Genomic DNA, 20,957 nt, shown 5'->3' with positions numbered 1-20,957 from the left:
CAAATCTCAACTTTCTTATGGTGTAATTAGTTTAAGACTGAAAATCGTAATAGAACTGCCATACAATCCAGCAATTCCACGTCTGGGATTTTACCTGAAGAAAATGAAAACATTAACTCAAAAAGATATGCACCTCCATCTTCATTGCAGCATTATTTACAATAGTTTAGATATGGAAACAACCTAAGCATCCATCAACAGATGAATGGACAAAGAAAATGTGGTTAAATGTATACAATGGAATATTCAGCCATAAACAAGAATGAAATCTTGCTATTTGCAACTACACGGATGGAACTTTAGGGCATTATGCTACATGAAATAAGACAGACAAATACTGTATGATCTCACTTATATGTAGAGTTAAAACACACACACACACACACACACAAGCTCATAAATACAGGGAACAGATTGGTGGTGGCCAGAGGAGGGGGTTGGGGGGTTGGGGAAGCTGGAAGGGAGTCAAAAGTACAAACCTCCAGGTATAAAATAAGTAAGTCATGGGGATGTAATGTATGGCATGGCAACTATAGTTAGTAATACTGCACTGCATTTTGAAAAGTTTCTGAGAGAGCAAATCTTAAAAGTAGGTATCACAAAAAAACAATTTCATAACTATGTATGGTGATGATGTTAGCTAGACTTATTGTGATCATTTCAAAATATATACAAATATTTAATCATTGTGTTGTAGACCTCAAACTAATGTTTATGACAATTACACCTCAATTGTTAAAAATGTTATTAAAAAAAGATTGAAAACTATCATGGTTGACCATGAAACAACCTAATACAGATAAAGCTACAGATTTATTTGAGAAATCCAGCTTCATTACCATGACAAATTTCATTGCCTGTCTTTTCCTTTATGGTTTATTGCAGAAACTTCAGAAAGGCCACCTACAATAGTAAGAAATGTTAAGATTACCCAAAAAAGGATTACCTAGACTTGATCAAGTTCAAGATGAAGAAACCTACCTGGAAAACTTAGCAGTACAGAGAAATGCTTCTGCTTTTTTTGAAAAATATGACCGGAGTGAAGTACAAGAGTTGCTAACTACTGCCCTAGTCAGCTGGTTGTCTGCCAAAGATGACGTCCGCTCTCAACTGGACCTCCCATGTGGAATTATGACTCAAATGAATAATGTAGGTTTCTCCACTGCCATCCTGCTGACTCCTGTGGACCCTACTGCCCTCTTAGACTATAGAGAAGTCCATCAAATCATAAGGGAGTTGGCTGTTGGAATTTATTGCTTAAATCAAATTCCCTCAATCAGTTTAGAAGCTAACTATGATCAGAGTTCTTCTTGTCAGTTACCACCAGCTTATTATGATACCAGAATTGGGCAAATTCTGATCAATATTGACTACATGCTGAAAGCACTGTGGCATGGAATATACATGCCCAAAGAGAAACGCGCCAGATTCTCTGAATTGTGGCGTACTATCATGGACATTGATCCAGATGGAAAGCCTCAAACATATAAAGATATTTTTGCAGAGTTTAGTTCTGCAGGTAAGAGAATCTAACATGCTTTATTTTTATTGGAAGCCATCTTTTTATTTAAAAGTAATTTATCTTTGTCTCAGTTGGAGTTTTCAGTTTATACTCCTTGTCTTACAGAGCCTAAGTAGGAAAATCAGTAATAGAGCCAAGAGTAGAATTCGAGTGCACTGAGAAAAATCTCCAAACTTGGAAACGAAATGACTGCCAGGTTGGCTAGTCATCTACACTGCCATTTTTATAAACCTCAAAAATGAATGATAGGAGAATTGAAGTTAAGAATAGATGTGCATCAGCAATCTAAGCTTTGGTATTTTAGTAGCATTTGGTTTAATAAGTATTTGTTCTTGGTTCACCTAACTTTTAAGTTCCTTCCTTCTTAGGGCCATATTTCTCTAAAGCCTGTATATTCACAACAGATACCACTAAATCCTGGTGAATCTCCCCAATATATGTAAATGTTTTATTGAGCTATTAAAAAAAAAAAAATCCCCTAAGTTCCTTTGTAGTAGGCCAAGTGGAATGGGGAGTGAATTGGGAAATGAGTGGTTCAGTGTTCCCAACTGCTTTCATTGATTAAATATATCTAATCATTTTCTAAATAGATTTCACAGTTTGTGGGCACAGGCTTGAAAATAAGTCTCAATTCTGGTAAAAAATGTGTTAGAATTTCACTTAAGGGAGCACAGCAATAGATTTTACATAGATTTTAATCTCGCCTGAAACTAAAAAAGGATGACCGTTTGTCCTTCGGGAATGAAATGTCACTCAGACGTTTCCTTTCTTGGCTATTCTGAGAACAGATCTGTTGATTTGTGTATTGCATGTAAATTGGCTGCACTTTAAGGGGGTTGATATTCAATATATAGTATTTTCAATTTTTATTCAGTTTTTTATACATAATCTTAATAAGTTTCTGCATAACCTCACTAAGGATGAAAAGGATTAATATTCTCCCCTAATTAGCCAGATTTCCCTTGGCTAAATAGAACTAATAACAGAACCTCTTAATGGTAGATCAGGTGGAAATGAACCACTTTTTATCTGAATTGTACATGTAACTGGAGAGAAAATTACCTGAAAACAACTTTAGTTTGTCAATGTAAGTCTGGTTACTAAAGCAAATACCTTGAAAACAAAATCAGTGGTTTCTTAGCTTCTCAATAAGATGTGGAAGAATTGTGATCTTTTGAATATTTAATACAGTTAATATGGTAAGGTAGTTTCATGGAGTTGTTTCATTGTTTTCTTATTTTTTTCCTTCTCTGTCATTGATAGCTAAATCAAAAATTATACACACACATACAAAATGCACATATATGTGTTCATAAAGGGCTCTAGTTTGATTTATTCATTTTACAAATTTTCACTGAGTTTTTTTTTTTAGCTAAGACACAAAAATAAGCCTGATGTTAAGAACAAGTTAGCAAAAAAAAAAAACAAGTTAGCAGTAAGCTTACATAAAAGCTCCATGAAAAAAAGCCCCTTACCTGCCTTGTTTATCTGTGTATGTTTTGTGCCTAAGACAGTCCCTGACACGAAGTAGGCACCAACTAATATTTGTTAAATTGAGTTAAATTAATTGAATTGAATTACACCCCTCTCTTTTTTAAAGATTTATGTATTTATTTGAGAGAGAAGAAGCATGAGCCTGGGGTGGGGGGCGAGGCAGAGGGAGAAGCAGACTCCCCACTGAACGTGGAGCCTGATGTGCCAGCTCCATCCCACGACCCCGAGGTCATGACTTGAGCTGAAATCAAGAGGCGGCTGCTTATCCAACTGAGCCACTCAGGCGCCCCCGAATGACACCCCTTGAGGGGATTTCTACCATTACCAGTTGCTCAGGTTGGAAATTAAGTCTACCAGGGTTGTTCCAAAGGGATTTAATAATTGTGAACTGAGGGAGCAGCTCCTCAGCAAACATGTCCAGTCAGGGTGATGTTTAGGTACAATGGCTACAATTGGGCAGTTATTCCCGACCACCACCTTCAGTAATACACATCACCGAACACTCCTGAATCTTGGTTAGGACCTGAACCACAGAAGTGAGTGTTTGCTACCTATACTATTTACTGTATCTGCGGCTGGACTGCTGTGACGTTCAAGTACCTGAGAATAAGATTTGCTTGATGACAGTCAGCAGCCTGATGCACTTGCTTTGGGTTGGGTTTTCAGATATGTTGCCTTAGTGTACCAGCAAGCAGTACAGTCTCTTGAAGACAGTACTTCTGTGTCTCAAGGGTAGTTTAGATAGCTAATAGCTCTCATTTCCATGCAGGGTAATCAACTTCTGTTGAGAACAGGCCCCGAGTGTGGTGAGTATAAGGCAGAAATTCTCCTCTGGGAGAGAATTACTCAATCTGTGATGTCAATGGAGTAAAAGCTAATGCTACCTGGCTAAGTGCAGAGTACCATAGGATTGGAGGGTCAGTAGCTTCTAAAAGATTATAGCTGGAACTGGAACTAACAAATCCCTTCTTGTGGTTCAGGTCCTTGAGGTGATAAGGTTGAAGAAATGCAAAGTATTGCCAATAATATCTAGTGAATTCCATTCATTTCTGTGTTCCCTTGACAGTTCCCTCTTAAAGGACACTAACATTTTGGCATTATGTAGATGCATTATTGAAGAGAATATGGCACAGCCAAAGTCTTAAAAACATGTTAGTGTTTGCCCAGAAGTACTATCATTACTGGTAGTTTAGGACCTCCAAGGCTAGCTCAGGTAATATAAATAAAATATAGCTAAATTAAGATGTCCTTTTGGTAGATGATGACTGGAAGTTGTCAAGTGATCCATTGGCTGATCATTGGAAGACAGCAGGAAACATTGCACAAGCCAGATGATGTCTCTCTTTAATCAAATTGGCCAAAATGTATCTGGAAAACTAAGCTGCATGGTTTGCCCTTCCTGACCGAGATGATGGCAGGAGTTTTGTGAAGATTTGAGCTCCATGGAGATTAAGGATCAGCAGGAATTGATAGTGGTTTCCAATGATGTTTGAGACTTGAAAATCCTGACAAAAATTGGGTTTGCTTTTCTTCCTTTTTACAAAGATTACTTGGAACCATCATTCCCACTTGGTATTTGTCAAGCCAGGCAAAGGCCAGAGTTGAGAGATTTGACTGGTAAGGAAACAACATGCCCTTTTTAGATTCAGATAATTTTTTCCCCAGTTACATGTACAATTCAGATAAAAGTGGTTCATTTCCACCTGATTTACCACTAAATATGCTTCAATGGTATAGTGCAAACAATAGTGAATGGCCAAGTAGAACACACACAAGACATGTATTGGCGAAACTCATAGAAGCAGGAACAGGTATGGGTTCCCCATCATGTACCACATTCGAAGCATCACTGTGAAATCTTGCAGGGCCAAGTGTCAGACTTGGGGGCAGGAACCCAGACTCAGGCTGTGAGGCTTTTATGCTGCATGATCAAGGAAACACCAGGTCAGAGGCCAGATACAAGAGTAATGTGTATTAGCCTAGGTTACCCCCAAATTAGAGCCTGAAATGAGGGCTAAAGTCAGGGTAGTTTATGGGAAATGACTCCAAGGAACAGAAGTGAGGGACAGGAAAAGTGAATAGAAAAGGAGGGAACATCAATCCAAGGATGCGCTGCTGAGTTTTCACCCCTTGGGCCATGGAGGTCCATTTTGTAGGGACTCTCTGAGGAGTCCCATAGAATACATTTCAGAGTTGTCAGCCCAAGGGATAGAAGAGGGCAGTATGTATCCCCTGGCTTCTCTTCTCTATTGGTCAGTGCCTTCACACTCTAGATTTGTTCATGCATCAGAATGACTGGATGGGTTCCATCAAAAGTCTAACACAGCAGTGGTAGGGAAGTCCCAGGGCAAAAATAAGAACCATGTGGTGCATCAGAAGCAAAGCACATTCAGGTTATGTCTTTGTGAAGCTGGTCAATGCAACAACAGCTGGAGTGAAAAATACAGTGTAGGAGAAAGTGAGGTAAAGAACAAAAGGTGTCTGATATACAGTGTGACTCATGGAAACTTGGCTCCAGCCCTATCCTCCTCAGTGTTTGAGGTAGAGAAGGAATACCACTCCTCCACTGACTTGATCAGAGAACTGGGATCCAAGCCTTGTAGCTATATGATGACAAGCTAACAGCAATAATTTCTAGATCATCACTCATATTTGGAGAAATGGCACTGCCATGACTGGGAGACTGGGTTCAAGCCTTGCAACTGACTATGTCATTGCCTTGAACATTGTGCTAATGTGGATGTCCAAGGAACTTTGCAGGAGGCCAACTCTTTTTCTAGGAGGGCAGACAGCTAAGAATCAGTCTGGCCATGTTAAACTTTACTTCTCCGATTTGCAATTTACAAAACGACCAACGAACACCACTTTTTAAAAAAACAGTAGCAACAGCTGTAAAGAACAGCGCACACCAAAATTTGGTCATATTATACAGTTTTCTGTAGGGGATTTTATTTTATTTATTTATTTATTTATTTATTTATTTATTTATTTATTTATTTATTTAAAGATTTTATTTATTTGACCAAGAGAGACACAGCGAGAGAAGGAACACAGCAGGGGGAGTGGGAGAGGGAGAAGCAGGCTTCCTGGGGAGCAGGGAGCCCGATGCGGGGCTCGATCCCAGGACCCTGGGATCATAACCTGGGCCGAAGGCAGATGCTTAACGACTGAGCCACCCAGGTGCCCCATGTAGGGGATTTTAATTATGGAGGGTTTCTTGATCTGAGTAATTCTTGTATTCTTTGATTTATTACATTAGGTTTGTGGGATGAGGGGAAAGAAGGAAAACATATTCTTGTGATAGAAAAATGTGGAGGGGATGACTTTTAGTTAAAATACATACATATATATCTATATCTATCTATCTATCATCTATCTATCTATAAAATTCACAACTGGTAAAGTGAAATGGTTTTTGTTGTTTTTCTTCATGCCTCTGTTCATTCCCTGTCCTTTATCTGTAATTGGCTTCTCCCTGTCACTTCACCTCACTCTTCCACATTCTTCCCCAGGTTATTGCTACTCATTTCTCAAGACTTGATTCAGATACAGCCTCCTCTCTTCTATGCACACTGTATCATTTTTGTATTGAAATTACTGATTTCATCTGTCTCCCTTATTAGCCCTTAAGCTCTTCCTCAAGAGCACAGAAAAGTAGGTCTTTTTCTTCTTTAAATTCCTCAGCACCTCATACTGTGCTTGGCACAATGTAAACTTTCAATACATGTGGAAATTAAGCAGTTAATAACAAAGTGTGAGAGAAAAGGAATTGAAGGAGACTCTAGAGTTTCTAGTTTGAGGAACTGATAGAAAAATAGCATTAACCATGAAAGAAAGAAAGATTTGGGGGAGAGGAAGGATGAATTTAGTTTAGGAGTGTTTCTGTGACCTTCAGATAAAGACATGTATTAGGCATTGAGAAAGAATCGAGTTCAGGAGCAAAAGCAGGGCAGGAGATAAGACTAAAAGAAATTAACATAGAGGTTAAAACAATGGAGTCTTGTGTTTCCTCTTCTTCATCCTCCAAATTTAGTTATATCCAGTTTTTTTTATTAAATCCTTTCTCGTTTTTTTACTTTATTATGACTTTGTACATATGATTTGCATTACGTGTTGGGATCACATTTCCTTTCTTTAATAACTTTATTTTGGGGGACATGAACTGTGTCATTTAAAAAAATTAGCTAAGTTTTCCAATTCCATTTCCAACTCCTCTCAGTAAAGTCAAATATCAGGTGGTGCAGCAATTCCATTTTTTCCCTTAGAGATGTCTCTCTCCACACCTTCAGTCTCCTCTTTCTATCTAAACTGGCTGATTCTTTTCTAGGCACTTTCGGTTATGGCTTTCCAAAATCCTTTCCCCCATTCTCAGCCCTCCGCCACTCTGCCCCGCCCCGCTGCCTCCTCCACCCCTCGCCTCCCCTCGCCTCCCCTTCCCTCCCCTCCCTTCCCGCCTTTCCTCCTCCCCCTTCCTCTTCTTCCCCTTCTCGTCTCCGCCCAAATTCAAGTCCCTGTTGTTTCACCTGAGAGGTTCTCCTCACCTGTGTGGAGATGCTCGCAGTTTGTTCTCATTTAGGAGTGCGGCAGGAACAGGGCTTGCTCACTGGTACACTGCACTGTAGTGGGATCAGAAAGAAACCTTGTCCTTTCACTGGGGAGCCTCTCCCTAAATGCTCTATCTGTAGGTCTTTCCTCTTTGATCGATCTGTTTCCTGCAGTCTCCTGCCTGGTGGAGGGCAAGTCCTGGGCGAGAGGAGGGGAAGGGACTTGGGATCTCTCTTCAGCGCGCAGACTCTCACTGTTCCCGGTTTTCAGCTCAGCTGCTCAAACCTTTTAGAGAAGAAGGAGGTGTTGTGCTATCTGGGGAAGGCGATCTGGGGGTTTCACTGCACCTTAATCAGACTTTGAACCAATCTTTTCTGCTCCTCCCCCTCCTTTTTTTTTTTTTTTTTTTTTTTGTAATTCTAACACTAGGACCTGTCCTCCGAGGTTCCACGTGCTTCCAATTTCTAAGCCTCTTCCCCCTCCCCCTCCTCCCCCTGTTGGAGTGGGGGAGGGGGGTTAATTCTAACACTAGGACCTGTCGGTCAGAGAGGTTCCACGTCCTTCCAATTTCCTGCCTTTCTATGGTGAGAAGAATTGACTTGCTGCCTATTGGCTCCAGCCACCTCAGGCTCCAAAGTTTTAGAGATGTCAGCAAATACTATGGCTTATGTTCAGATTCTTTTAGAAATACTTTAATACTTTTCAGAAATACTTTAATTTCTTAATTTAACTTGTGCAAAAGGGAAGTGAATCATAGTGACCATTTAAAAATCCAAGTGTATTCTGGCTTCTATTGTTTTTTTTTTTTAGATAGATTTGAGGAAGGACAAAAAGGAAAAAGAAAGGGAGGCACATTGATCTATCATTCGCACTTTTAAGGCACATATGTTACAGACTCCACATTTTCTATCAATACATATTTTATGATTCTATGCAGTTTTCTCAAGCTTAGATTAAGGGTAACATAAGTGTAACTGTCCTTAAAAAGACAATTTGACAACAAGGAAGTCCTTAATTTCATCATAAATAGGAAGAAAATGTAACAGGAAATCTGTCACTTAGAGTAAAATCAAGTTTTAATTCTTATTTATTTCATCACGATTAGTTAGCAGGAAAGTTCTCTATTGTATATGTTTAGCTTCTGATATCAGCAAAAACAAGAAATGTGTAACAGAAGGCTTGAAAAAGCAAATTATACTTTTAGCCAAGTGAAAAACTGAATCCCTGCTTAAAGGGAGATCACATTTTCTTGTTCTTCCATAGTTACCCTGATTAAATATGGGACTTACATGTGTTTCTTGCCTCCAAAGAGAATGGAAATCTATTCTAATTCTACAAGCTTTCATCTTCCTTTACTCTGCATGGTTACCACTCATCTGCGTGCTTTTCATCTTTAACAAATTTTTTGGCATCTCATTATCCCTTTATTGTCACTTTAGTAGGATTTCAAGATGAAACCCGGTGTTCAATCTCCTCTATTTATACAGAAGCCAAGTATGATGTTTTCACTATCTACATTTTTTTTTCTTTTACTGTTAAGGTCTGATTGATATTACGAAGGATCCAGACTTTAATGGAATCTATGATGAAGACATGAATGAAGATCCAACATATAACCCCAATGGCCCTGAAGAAAAAGCTGTTTTTATGAAATATGCTGAAAACATCATGCTAAAATTAACATTCAGTACCACACAAGTTCAACAGCATGAAAATGTTTTTATATTTGAAACAGCCTATTGGCTCACGAATGCTATAAAATGTAATCAAGATCATCTTGATATTTGTACCTACCAGAGACTACAGCAAAGATTATATCTCCAGAAAAAGATTATTCAAAAACACTTTGAGAAGAAAAAAGAAATCAGAAGAGGGATAGGATACCTAAAGTTAATATGTTTTCTGACTCCCTTTCTACTGAGTTTAAAAAAGAAGATGAAAGTTCCATATTTAAGTAGTCTGCTTCCACCTTTTTCAGGTAAGTGTTTCAACAAAAATCAAATATAAAATAATTATATATATGTAATTTGTATTTATTTATTTTATTTTTTATTAACATATAATGTATGATTTGTTTCAGGGGTACAGGTCTGTGGTTCATCAGTCTTACACAATTCACAGCGCTCACCATAGCACATACCCTCCCCAGTGCCCATCACCCAGCCACCACATCCCTCCCACCCCCCTCCACTCCAGCAACCCTCAGTTTGTTTCCTGAGATGAAGATTCTCTTATGGTTTGTCTCCCTCTCTGGTTTCATCTTGTTTCATTTTTCCCTCCCTTCCCATATGATCCACTGTCTTGTTTCTCAAATTCCTCATATCGGTGAGATCGTATGCTAATTGTTTTTCTCTGATTGACTTATTTCGCTTAGCATAACACCCTCTAGTTCCAACCACATTGTTGCAAATGGCAAGGTTTCATTTTTTGATGGATGCATAATATTCCATTCTATATATATATATACCACTTCTTCTTTATCCATTCATCTGTTGATGGACATCGTGGCTCTTTCCATAGTTTGGCTATTGTGGATATTGCTGCTATAAACATCGGGGTGCACGTGCCCCTTCGGATCACTACATTTAAATCTTTGGGGTAAATATCCAGTAGTGCAATTGCTGGGTTGTAGGGTAGCTATATTTTCAATTTTCTGAGGAACCTCCATACTGTTTTTCCAGAGTGGCTGCACCAGCTTGCATTCCCACCAACAGCGTAGGAGGGTTCCCATTTCTCTGCATCCTCGCCAACATCTGTTGCTTCCTGACTTGTTAATTTTAGCCATTCTGACTGGTGTGAGGTGGTATCTCATTGAGGTTTTGATTTGGATTTCCCTGATGCTGAGTGATGTTGAGCACTTTTACATGTGTCTGTTGGCCATTTGGATGTCTTCTTTGGAAAAATGTCTGTTCATGTCTTCTGCCCATTTGTTGATTGGATTCTTTGTTCTTTGGGTGTTGAGTTGGATAAGTTCTTTATAGATTTGGATACTGGCCCTTTATCTGATCTGTCATTTGCAAATCTCTTCTCCCATTCTGTCAGTTGTCTTTTGGTTTGTTGACTGTTTCCTTTGCTGTGCAAAAGCTTTTTATCTTGGGATGCCTGGGTGGCTCAGTCGGTTAAGCGTCTGCCTTCAGCTCAGGTCATGATCCCAGGGTCCTGGGATCGAGTCCCGCATCGGGCTCCCTGCTCCGCGGGGAGCCTGTTTCTCCCTCTGCCTCTGCCTCTCTCTCTCTCTATCTCTCATGAATAAATAAATAAAATCTTTAAAAAAAAAAAAAAAAGCTTTTTATCTTGGTGAAGTCCCAATAATTCATCTTTGCCCTTGTGTCCCTTGCCTTTGGCGATGTTTCTAGGAAGAAGTTGCTGCAGCTGAGGTCGAAGAGGTTGCTGCCTGTGTTCTCTAGGATTTTGATGGATTCCTGTCTCACATTTAGGTTTTTCAACCATTTTGAGTCTGTTTTTGTATGTGGTGTAAGGAAAGGGTCCAGTTTCATTCTTCTGCATGTGGCTGTCCAATTTTCCCAACACCATTTGTTGAAGAGACTGTCTTTTTTCCATTGGACATTCTTTCCTGCTTTGTCGAAGATTATTTGACCATAGAGTTGAGGGTCCATTTCTAGGCTCTCTCTTCTGTTCCATTGATCTATGTGTCTGTTTTTGTGTCAGTACCATACTGTCTTGATGATTACAGCTTTGTAATAGAGCTTGAAGTCCGGAATTGTGATGCCGCCAGTTTTGCTTTGCTTTTTCAACATTCCTGTGCCTATTCGGGTTTTTTTCTGGTTCCACACAAATTTTATGGATTATTTGTTCCATTTCTTTGAAAAAAGTTGATGGTATTTTGATAGGGATTGCATTAAATGTGTAGATTGCTCTAGGTAGCATAGACATTTTCACAATATTTGTTCTTCCAATCCATGAGCATGGAACGTTTTTCCATTTCTTTGTGTCTTCCTCAGTTTCTTTCATGAGTATTTTATAGTTTTCTGAGTACAGATTCTTTGCCAATTGGTTAGATTTATTCCTAAGTATCTTATGGTTTTGGGTGCAATTGTAAATGAGATTGACTCCTTAATTTCTCTTTCTTCTGTCTTGTTGTTGGTGTATAGAAATGCAACTGATTTCTGTGCATTGATTTTATATCCTGCCACTTTACTGAATTCCTGTATGAGTTCTAGCAGTTTTGGGGTGGAGTCTTTTGGGTTTTCCATATAAAGTATCATATCATTTGCAAAGAGTGAGAGTTTGACTTGTTCTTTGCTGATTCAGATGTCTTTTATTTCTTTTTGTTGTCTGATTGCTGTGGCTAGGACTTCTAGTACTATGTTGAATAGCAGTGGTGATAGTGGACATCCCTGCCGTGTTCCTGACCTTATGGGAAAAGCTCTCAGTTTTTCCCCATTGAGAATGATATTTGCTGTGGGTTTTTCATAAGTGGCTTTTATAATATTGAGGTTTGTACCCTCTATCCCTACATTGTGAATAGTTTTTATTATTATTATTATGTTAATCACCATACATTGCATCATTAGTTTTTGATGTAATGTTCCATGATTCATTGTTTGTGTATAACACCCAGTGCTCCATGCAGAATGTGCCCTCTTTAATACCCATCACCGGGCTAACCCATTCTCCAACGCCCTCCCCTCTAGAACCCTCAGTTTGTTTTTCAGAGTCCATCGTCTCTCATGGTTCGTCTCCCCCTCCGATTTCCCCACCTTCATTCTTCCCCTCCTGCTATCTTCTTCTTCTTCTTTTTTTTTTTTTAACATATAATGTATTATTTGTTTCAGAGGTACAGATCTGTGATTCGACAGTCTTGCACAATTCACAGCGCTCACCATAGCACATACCCTCCCCAATGTCTATCACCCAGCCACCCCATCCCTCCCAGCCCCCACCACTCCAGCAACCCTCAGTTTGTTTCCTGAGATTAAGAATTCCTCATATCAGTAAGGTCATATGATACATGTCTTTCTCTGATTGACATTTCGCTCAGCATAACACCCTCCAGTTCCATCCACGTCGCTGCAAATGGCAAGATTTCATTCGTTTTGATGGCTGCATAATATTCCATTGTATATATATATACCACATCTTCTTTATCCATTCATCTGTTGATGGACATCGTGGCTCTTTCCATAGTTTGGCTATTGTGGACATTGCTGCTATAAACATTGGGGTGCATGTACCCCTTTGGATCCCTACGTTTGTATCTTTGGGGTAAATACCCAGGAATGCAATTGCTGGATCGTGTGGTAGGTCTATTTTCAACTTTTTGAGGAACCTCCATACTGTTTTCTAGAATGGCTGCACCAGCTTGCATTCCCACCAACAGCCTACACTGTGAATAGTTTTAATCAAGAAAGGATGCTGTACTTTGTCAAATGCTTTTTCTGCATATGGTTCTTGTTCTTTCTTTTATTAATGTATTGTATCACATTGATTGATCTGTGGATGTTGAACCAACCTTGCAGCCCAGGAATAAATCCCACTTGGTTGTGGTGAATAATCCTTTTAATGTACTGTTGGATCCTATTGGCTAGTATTTTGGTGAGATATTTTGCATCCATGTTCATCAGGGACATTGGTCTGTAATTCTCCTTTTTGATAGAGTCTTTGTCTGGTTTTGGGATCAAGGTAATGCTGACCTCTTAAAATGAGTTTGGAAGTTTTCCTTCCATTTCTACTTTATGGAGCAGTTTCAGAAGGATAGGTATTAATTCTTCTTTAAATGTTTGGTAGGGGGCCCCTGGGTGGCTCAGTCGTTAAGCATCTGCCTTTGGCTCAGGTCATGATCCCGGGGTCCTGGGATTGAGCCCCACATCAGGTTCCCTGCTCACAGGAAGCCTGCTTCACCCTCTCCTACTCCCCCTCCTTGTGTTCCCTCTCTTACTGTGTCTCTCTCTGTCAAATAAATAAACAAAATCTTTAAAAATAAATAAATAAATGTTTGATAGAATTCCCCTGGGAAGCCATCTGGCCCTGGGCTCTTGTATGTTGGGAGATTTTTGGTTACTGCTTCAGTTTCCTTACTGGTTATGGATCTGTTCAGGTTTTCTATTTCTTCCTGGTTCAGTTTTGGTAGTTTATACGTCTCTAGGAATGCATCCATTTCTTCCAGATTGTCTAATTTGCTGGCATATAGTTGCTCATCATATGTTCTTATAATTGTTTGTACGTCTTTGGTGTTGGTTGGGATCTCTCCTCTTTCATTCATGATTTTATTTATTTGGGTCCTTTCTCTTTTCTTTTTGATAAATCTGGCCAGGGATCTATCAATCTTATTAATTCTTTCAGAGAACCAGCTCCTAGTTTCGTTGATCTGCTCTACTGTTCTTTTGGTTTCTATTTCATTGATTTCTGCTCTGATCTTTATTATTTCTCTTCTCCTGCTGGGTTTAGGCTTTATTTGCTTTTCGTTCTCCAGCTCCTTTAGGTGTAGGGTTAGGTTATGTATTTGAGACCTTTCTTGTTTCTTGAGAAAGGCTTATAGTGCTATACACTTTCCTCTTAGGACCACCTTTGCTGTGTCCCAAAGATTTTGAACAGTTGTGTTTTTATTTTCATTTGTTTCCATGAATTTTTTTAATTCTTCTTTAATTTCCTGATTGACCCATTCATTCTTTAGTAGGATGCTCTTTAGCCTCCATGTATTTGAGTTCTTTACAACTTTCCTCTTGTGATTGAGTTCTAGTTTCAAAGCACTGTGGTCCGAAATATGCAGGGAATGAGCCCAAACTTTTGGAGACTAGAACAAAGCCATACACTAGATTAAGGTATATTTTGATCTGTTAGAAGAAACTGTATCCCAAGATTTTAAAGAAAGAAAAACTCACATATATACAAAAAAATAAGGTTAAATACAATGAAGGGATAGAATATGACTGTAAAAATGAAAATTAAAAAAGATTTTAGGGAGCCTGGGTGGCTCAGTTGTTAAGCGTCTGCCTTTGGCTCAGGTCATGATCCCAGGGTCCTGGGATCGAGTCCCATATTGGTCTCCCTGCTCAGTGGGAAGCCTGTTTCTCCCTCTCCCATTCACCCTGCTTGTGTTCCCTCTCTCGCTGTCTCTCTCTATCAAATAAATAAATAAAGTCTTTAAAAAAAAAAAGATTTTAAAAAAGGAATTGATAAGATGTTGGTTGAAAAAGAAAAGAAGAAAAATTTTTAAAAAATAGAAAAAGTAAAAATAAAGAAAATTTTAAAAATTAACTTTGAAAGACTAAAGAATCATGGGGGGAAAGCCATGAATTCTATGTGCTATATTCCCCTAGCACTGGAGTTCTGCCGTTCTCATTGATTGGTAAACTTGGTCTTGGCTGGATGTTCTTGCTGATTTTCTGTGGGAGGGGCCTGTTGCTGTGGTTCCCAAATGTCTTTGCCGGAGGCGGAATTGCCCCGCCCTTGCCAGGGCCAGGCTAAGTCATCTGCTCGGGTTTTTTCTTGGGAGCTTTTGTCCCCTGCAAGCTTTCTGCACAGATTTGGAGGACAAGAATGAAAATGGTGGCCTCCCAATTTCCACCCAGAGGAGCCAAGAACTCGGGACCCCACTCCTCAGTGAGCCCCCAGAGAAAAGCAGTCCTGTCTCCCCATTCTCTGGCTGCACTCCGTGCTCACCTGGCCTATGACCAAGCATTTCTATCTCTGGTGCATGACCCCGTGTGGAGTCTCCAAACCCAGCAGAGCCCTGTGGTGCACTCCTGTGCCACCCCTCCCGGGGGAGGAAGGGGAGTCTCCCCGGATCTGCCGCTTGTTGGGTCCCTGCTGGAAGAGCAGTGGCCTGACTGTGCCGCGGATCACAATTTATGGCAACCCCAAGCTGAGAGCCCGCGCCTCAGCTCCGTCTCTGCAGCCAGCTTCCCCACTCTGATACCTGGGAGCTCTGCTGCACTCAGGCACCCCTGGTCTTTCTGTGACCCAAGGGTCCCAAGACCACACTGTCCCAGCAAGGGTTCCACCCCCCGCTTAGCCACTGGAGCAATGTCCCTCAGTGGACCCGACTTCTAAAAGTTCCGATTTTGTGCTCCACTGCTCTATCACTTGCCAGAAGCGGCTGATGGAGGCTCCCTCCCCGCCAAGGTCTATCTTCCTGAATATCGCTTCAGATTCACTTCTCCGCACGTCCTACTTTTCAGAAAGTGGTCAGTTTTCTGTTCATAGAATTGCTATTCTTTTCTTCAATCTCCTGTTGAGTTTGTAGGTGTTCAGAATGGTTTGATAACTATCTAGCTGCATTCCTGGGGCCAGACGAAATTTAGGTCTCCTACTTCTCTGCCATCTTTGGATAAATCTAAATTTATATTTAAATTCAATTTTGCTTGTAGTAGGTGAGTCCAGGAATATAACCTTGTTGTAGCCTGTTATGAAACAAAACAAAACAAAACAAAATTTAATGTCTCCAAGGTAGTTAAAAATATTTCCTATATGTACATAGTACTTGGTATATGTTTATACCAATTATAAGGGCTATTAGAAGACTTAAAACAAATTTTGAGAAAAATAAGGAAATATGCCATGCTCATGATGGGACATATGATACACTATGAATGTATCATATCTGACCTATAAACCTATAAATTCAGTGAACTTCTACACAAAATCCCTATCGTGTTTTTAATGAAGTTTATAAATTGATTCTGAAATTAATATGGAGCAGTAAAGGATCATGAATGGTGTTAAATTTCTGAAAAAGAAATGAAAATATATTTCAAAACTTTACTAGTGTGTTAGCACTGTTTACACAAATAAACCAATGTAAAAGAATAGAGAGCTGAAATAGGACCATACTTACATGGAATTTGACAGGCATGTAGTGCAAACTATTCCCTGCACCCAGATTAGCACACAACTTATATATTTTCATTGGTGCCCAAACGTGTAGGCTTATTATGATGGGCTTTCTATTTAGGTGGCAAATTTTCAGTAGAAATTTTCAAATCATTTAATGAAAATTTGTATCATAAGCATTCAAACGGTGAAAATTATTACACTTATCTGTGAACTACTTAAAAATGGGCTCATGACCATTCTTATCCTCGGGTGGAGGTAAGAGGGCAGGTGTATGGAACTAAGAGGCCCTTCATTAAAGAGAATGTTAGCTATATCTGTAATGTTTTATTACTTAGATTATTGGAAGCAAATATGACTAAATGTTAATGGTTCCAGGTGGTGATATTAGGGTGTTATATTATTCCTTGTACTTTTCTGTACCTTTTACATTTCTCAAAATACGTTATATGCTTTACATTGATGAAACCATATTCTGCTAAGAAGTCAAAATATTGGACAAACCTAATCATTACTGGAGTTTTAGAAAATTATTTTTCTAAAATAAATGTTATATGTATGGTTTTATTACTTTCCAAAAAAGTGAGCTGGTTATTTTTGTCAGTGAGAGATACCCACCTATTTCTTTTTAATGTCTTTTTTTGCCTGAACCAGCTCAGTTTAAGTTTTTGTTTATTTAGCCCAAGATTCTCTGAGGCATAGTTTCAAATATTTTCTAACAAGGGGGGTAAGATATTAGTCTTGAACTCACACATAGAAATCAATAAGTAGAATAATGGTTTGACTATTCCCTTGAAATGTCTATACAATGAAACTAAAATGTATGCTATAAATATATTTTCATGTTTAAAATATATACTAAGGCCATGATTTTAGAGACTGTAATTGCCAAGATTTTCTTTAATGTGGATTTTTTTTCGCTGGGTTTACGTAAATAAGAATCTAGATCTTCAAAGTATGATTGTGTGTGTGTTGTTTTCACTTTTAAATTAAAGTTTGTTTTCATTTTTGGAGATGACAAGGTCAAGACAGAGCGAGAATTGCCTCCATTTATTTATGGACGAGATTTTAAATGCCAGCATTTTCACTACAAAGAGGATCAATATTTTCATGTTCATGGAGGAATTGAATTTGATATCAGCACACCTTCAATTGAGAATGCTTTGGAAGATTTTAAGGTTTAAATTATTATTGTTTCTGAAATGGTTTGTCATTTCACAACTCTTTTATCTTATTCTCCATCCAGAAAGAGTCTCTGTTGGTATGGGCACTAGGCCAGTCTCCAAGTGATTATCTTCCTAACTCACTAATCTTTTCGTACATTATGTAACATACATGAATTAAGTGCAACTATATCAGAGGTATGTTAGGTGTCAGAGATGAAATGACAAATAAGCTAGGTACAACTATCCTCACAGAATTTATAGACCTCTAATGGACCATATGTGCCCTAAAATAGTTAATCAAAGAGTGTAGTAGAAATCCTTCAACATTCACTGCTTAGTCTTCCATTTTTCTTGAAGATTAGTATTAGAAAAGAGATCCTCTAGAGTTTAAGAACAATAATTTAATCTAGAATTTAATATAAACATAACGTTTGAATTATCATTGCTTTCCTACCTTCTTTACACTGTTTTTCTTTTGTATTTTTTCCTCACTCCTGAAGTAGGAATTGGATACATGTGGTTATCATTAGGGTCTGGTGGGATATTATATTAAAAATATATCATTTGCAAGTATAAAATTTCATCTAAAAGAAGCCATAATTGTTTAGACTTGTTTAAAGATATGTTTTTAGTAACATAACTCATATTTTAGAACAATTTAGAAAAAATACGGGATTGTGCTGCTGATGCATTTGTAGAAGATTCAGGATACAAAGAACATTACTCAATACCAGTCATGGAACTTAATGGAAAAAGGTAAGGAACTTTCAGTAATTATTCACAGTAGCCACAACTTGTTGAAAGTTAGGAGAAAACAAGGAAAGTGTCAAAATGCAAAGGTTAACTTAATACCTCAGCAGAGAGATCCTAGAACAATAACCCCCATGAATAAAATACAGACTCAACAAAATATTAAATAGTGTATTTATTTCTTCATGCTCTTTGGTACATTCTGTATAATAATCCTTATAGATGGTGATTAGTTCTTATAACTATCACTGTGATTACACGGGGATGGAGGTGAAGATCAAATCCTGTGGACCTACTGAAAAGCAGTGGACTCAGCACAAAGCCCTGTAGTTCCATAAAGAATATGATTTAAAATCCTCTTTCTCTGCTGGGTCTTGTTATGCCTGTCATCTTTTGAAGCTGGATGTTTCTCTAAGTTTTGCTAGGGTCTTTTATGAATTATGTTCTTGGATCTTCATATCTTGGACACTGAAGTTTGGAAATATGGAAAGTAGAGCTAGGGGCATTATTATTAGATGGTAGAGACTTGAGATTTAAAAGTATATAGGAGAGGTTTTTTGGTTTTGTTTTTTGTTTTTTTAAGGCAGGGAAGTGGTTTAGAGAACAGGACCAAGTCTAGAACTCTGGAGAATAGCAGCTTTTAAATGGGGTGGGGAGAAGCAGAGAGAGAGCAAAGGAGACTGAGAAGAAATGATACAGGGAGGAGGACCAAGAAAGTATGATAGCATGGAAGCCAGATGGGGAGAATTTTTAAAATATGGAAATAGTTAAACCATCAAATTCAACAGAGAAAAAGGGCAAGTAAACTTAAGACTAAAGAGAGCACTCAGTTTCACAATGACTTGGTAAGAGAATTAGTTCTGGTTATAGGCTATGTGTAATGAGCTGGGTAAAGTTGGGCAGAGTTCATAGGATATGAAGAAGTAAAGACAAAGGTTGTAAATTTTTCTCAAGATGCATGGCAATGAGGAAAATACCAGAAACAAGGCAGAGGGAGCAGGATACACAATGAAATGTGGCTCTTTCCATTAAGACTGCCTGGATGCTCATGTGGTACTAGAGATGAAGTCAAAGACCATGTGGCTAATGACCTCCATGATTTGAGAGGGAATTAAGTAATAGATCTCATGCCTCTAGAATGGACAGTTAGTGTGCATCTTCCTGGAGGAGGAAATCTCTCGCTCAGGGATCCAGCACCTCTTGACATACTAAGGTACAACCCTTGCCAAGCTAAATAGTATCCTGGAAGCACCTCCGAATAATGCTTTATTTTCCCAGGTTGTAGTGTCTGGCTGGACACTAATGACTCTGGAATGAGGGAATCAGGTGAGATGAAGGCTGTGCTTGGTGAGAGGTGGTTGTGGATGAAGAAGCATGGCTGGCATAAGCACACTGCCACTGAACTATAAGGGATCCAGTCATATTGTTGCAATGGGATGCCACAGTGGAATTAGTTCTCTAGTTTCTGACTAATGCACAACATCTGGTCATCAGTGTTGGTGAACTGTAGTTAGTTGGATTTGAATTTACAGGCTTTCAAAATCAGCAGGAGTTGTTTCCCAGACCCAGCCAGCATGGAGTAAAAGTAAAAACCACAAGTGGAATACTAATCAGTATTTTCCTGGTTCCTATACCAGTTACTAGAGAACTTTCAGTTTCAGAGTAGCCACCCCCACATAGTTATTCCTAGGACTCTCATATGCTCCTGGATCAGCTCTCAGGTCCTCTAAGATTCCTTCAGTCTCCTTCTTTCCTGCCTGAGCTCTCTGTGATGATCCACTGCTGGGCTCCAGGCACTCCACAGGCCCCATGAAGGCAGCTCAGCACTAACGCCATTGCATTAGTGATGCTTTTGCTCCTGGTTGGGGATCTGGTGTCACCTCTGGGGCTGGCTCCTCCTCATGCCTGCTCAACAGCATACATCAACTGTGAGACATGTTGAAGCCAATCCAATGAAGCAAGGAGAATTTCTTTCCTAATTTTACTGGTTTCAAGGAAGTGCTGCCTTGAACCCCTAACAATTTGGTGCAAAAACAACGTTTTTAGTCATTTTCCTAACAGTTGTTCTTTTCTGTGATGTAGGGATCATTTCTGTGTTGGTGCGGGACCAGAGAATAATCTGAATGATTGAAAACATGCCATCTTAAAATCTCCCCTCTTTGATTTTAAGGGCATTGTTATTGGACTGAGCATATGTATCTTGATATTCTCTTTCCTCAGAATGGTTTATCTCCAGAGACAACCCTGGTCCCTTACGAAAATAGGATAAGTTCCACTGGCCCTCCAGGCATGCTTGGAAACATCGGAGTCCTAGATTGATTTTGGTTCAGGTTGGGTTCTTCTACCATACCAGAATCAAAAAGTAGGGACCACAGTCAGGTACTCAGGATTTGACCACCCATAAAACTACAAGAACTCATGAATTATTTATTAAGGTGACAATGACTGGAGCAAAAAGATTAATTTATTCCAGTACTAAAATGTCCTATTTAGGGGAGAGCATACCAGCATTGTGATACTGTTGTGGATATTAGGGGGCAGGTCAGAAATCAACTTAATATGCCAGTGGTATATCAGGGAAATGTGGTGCTGGAAGCTCCTCAGAAGCTGGGTGCCGATTCCCAGGCAGAATAATATGAAGGGAGTTATTATTTTTTTTTATTTTAAAGATTTATTTATTTGAGAGA

General features: G+C 39.0%; 1 protein-coding gene across 1 annotated transcript in view; it reads left to right on the top strand.

Annotated features, from left to right (window-relative positions):
* The window catches only part of ANKAR (ankyrin and armadillo repeat containing), a 71,983-nt gene that overhangs the window by 1,374 nt on the left and 49,652 nt on the right, over nucleotides 1–20,957 (top strand). Inside the window, exons 2-5 of the mRNA XM_035007548.1 lie at nucleotides 886–1,519; nucleotides 9,102–9,539; nucleotides 17,369–17,532; nucleotides 18,173–18,276. Of these exons, the coding sequence (XP_034863439.1) occupies nucleotides 919–1,519; nucleotides 9,102–9,539; nucleotides 17,369–17,532; nucleotides 18,173–18,276 (1,307 nt within the window). The 5' untranslated portion in view covers nucleotides 886–918. The remainder of the gene's footprint in view (nucleotides 1–885; nucleotides 1,520–9,101; nucleotides 9,540–17,368; nucleotides 17,533–18,172; nucleotides 18,277–20,957) is intronic.

This window comes from Mirounga leonina, unplaced genomic scaffold (genome assembly GCF_011800145.1).
Source record: "Mirounga leonina isolate KUSES-001 unplaced genomic scaffold, KU_Mleo_1.0 Mir_151, whole genome shotgun sequence".
NCBI lineage: Eukaryota > Metazoa > Chordata > Mammalia > Carnivora > Phocidae > Mirounga > Mirounga leonina.
The sequence above is the reverse complement of the archived record's forward strand: the minus strand, read 5'-3'. Positions and strand labels throughout refer to the sequence as shown.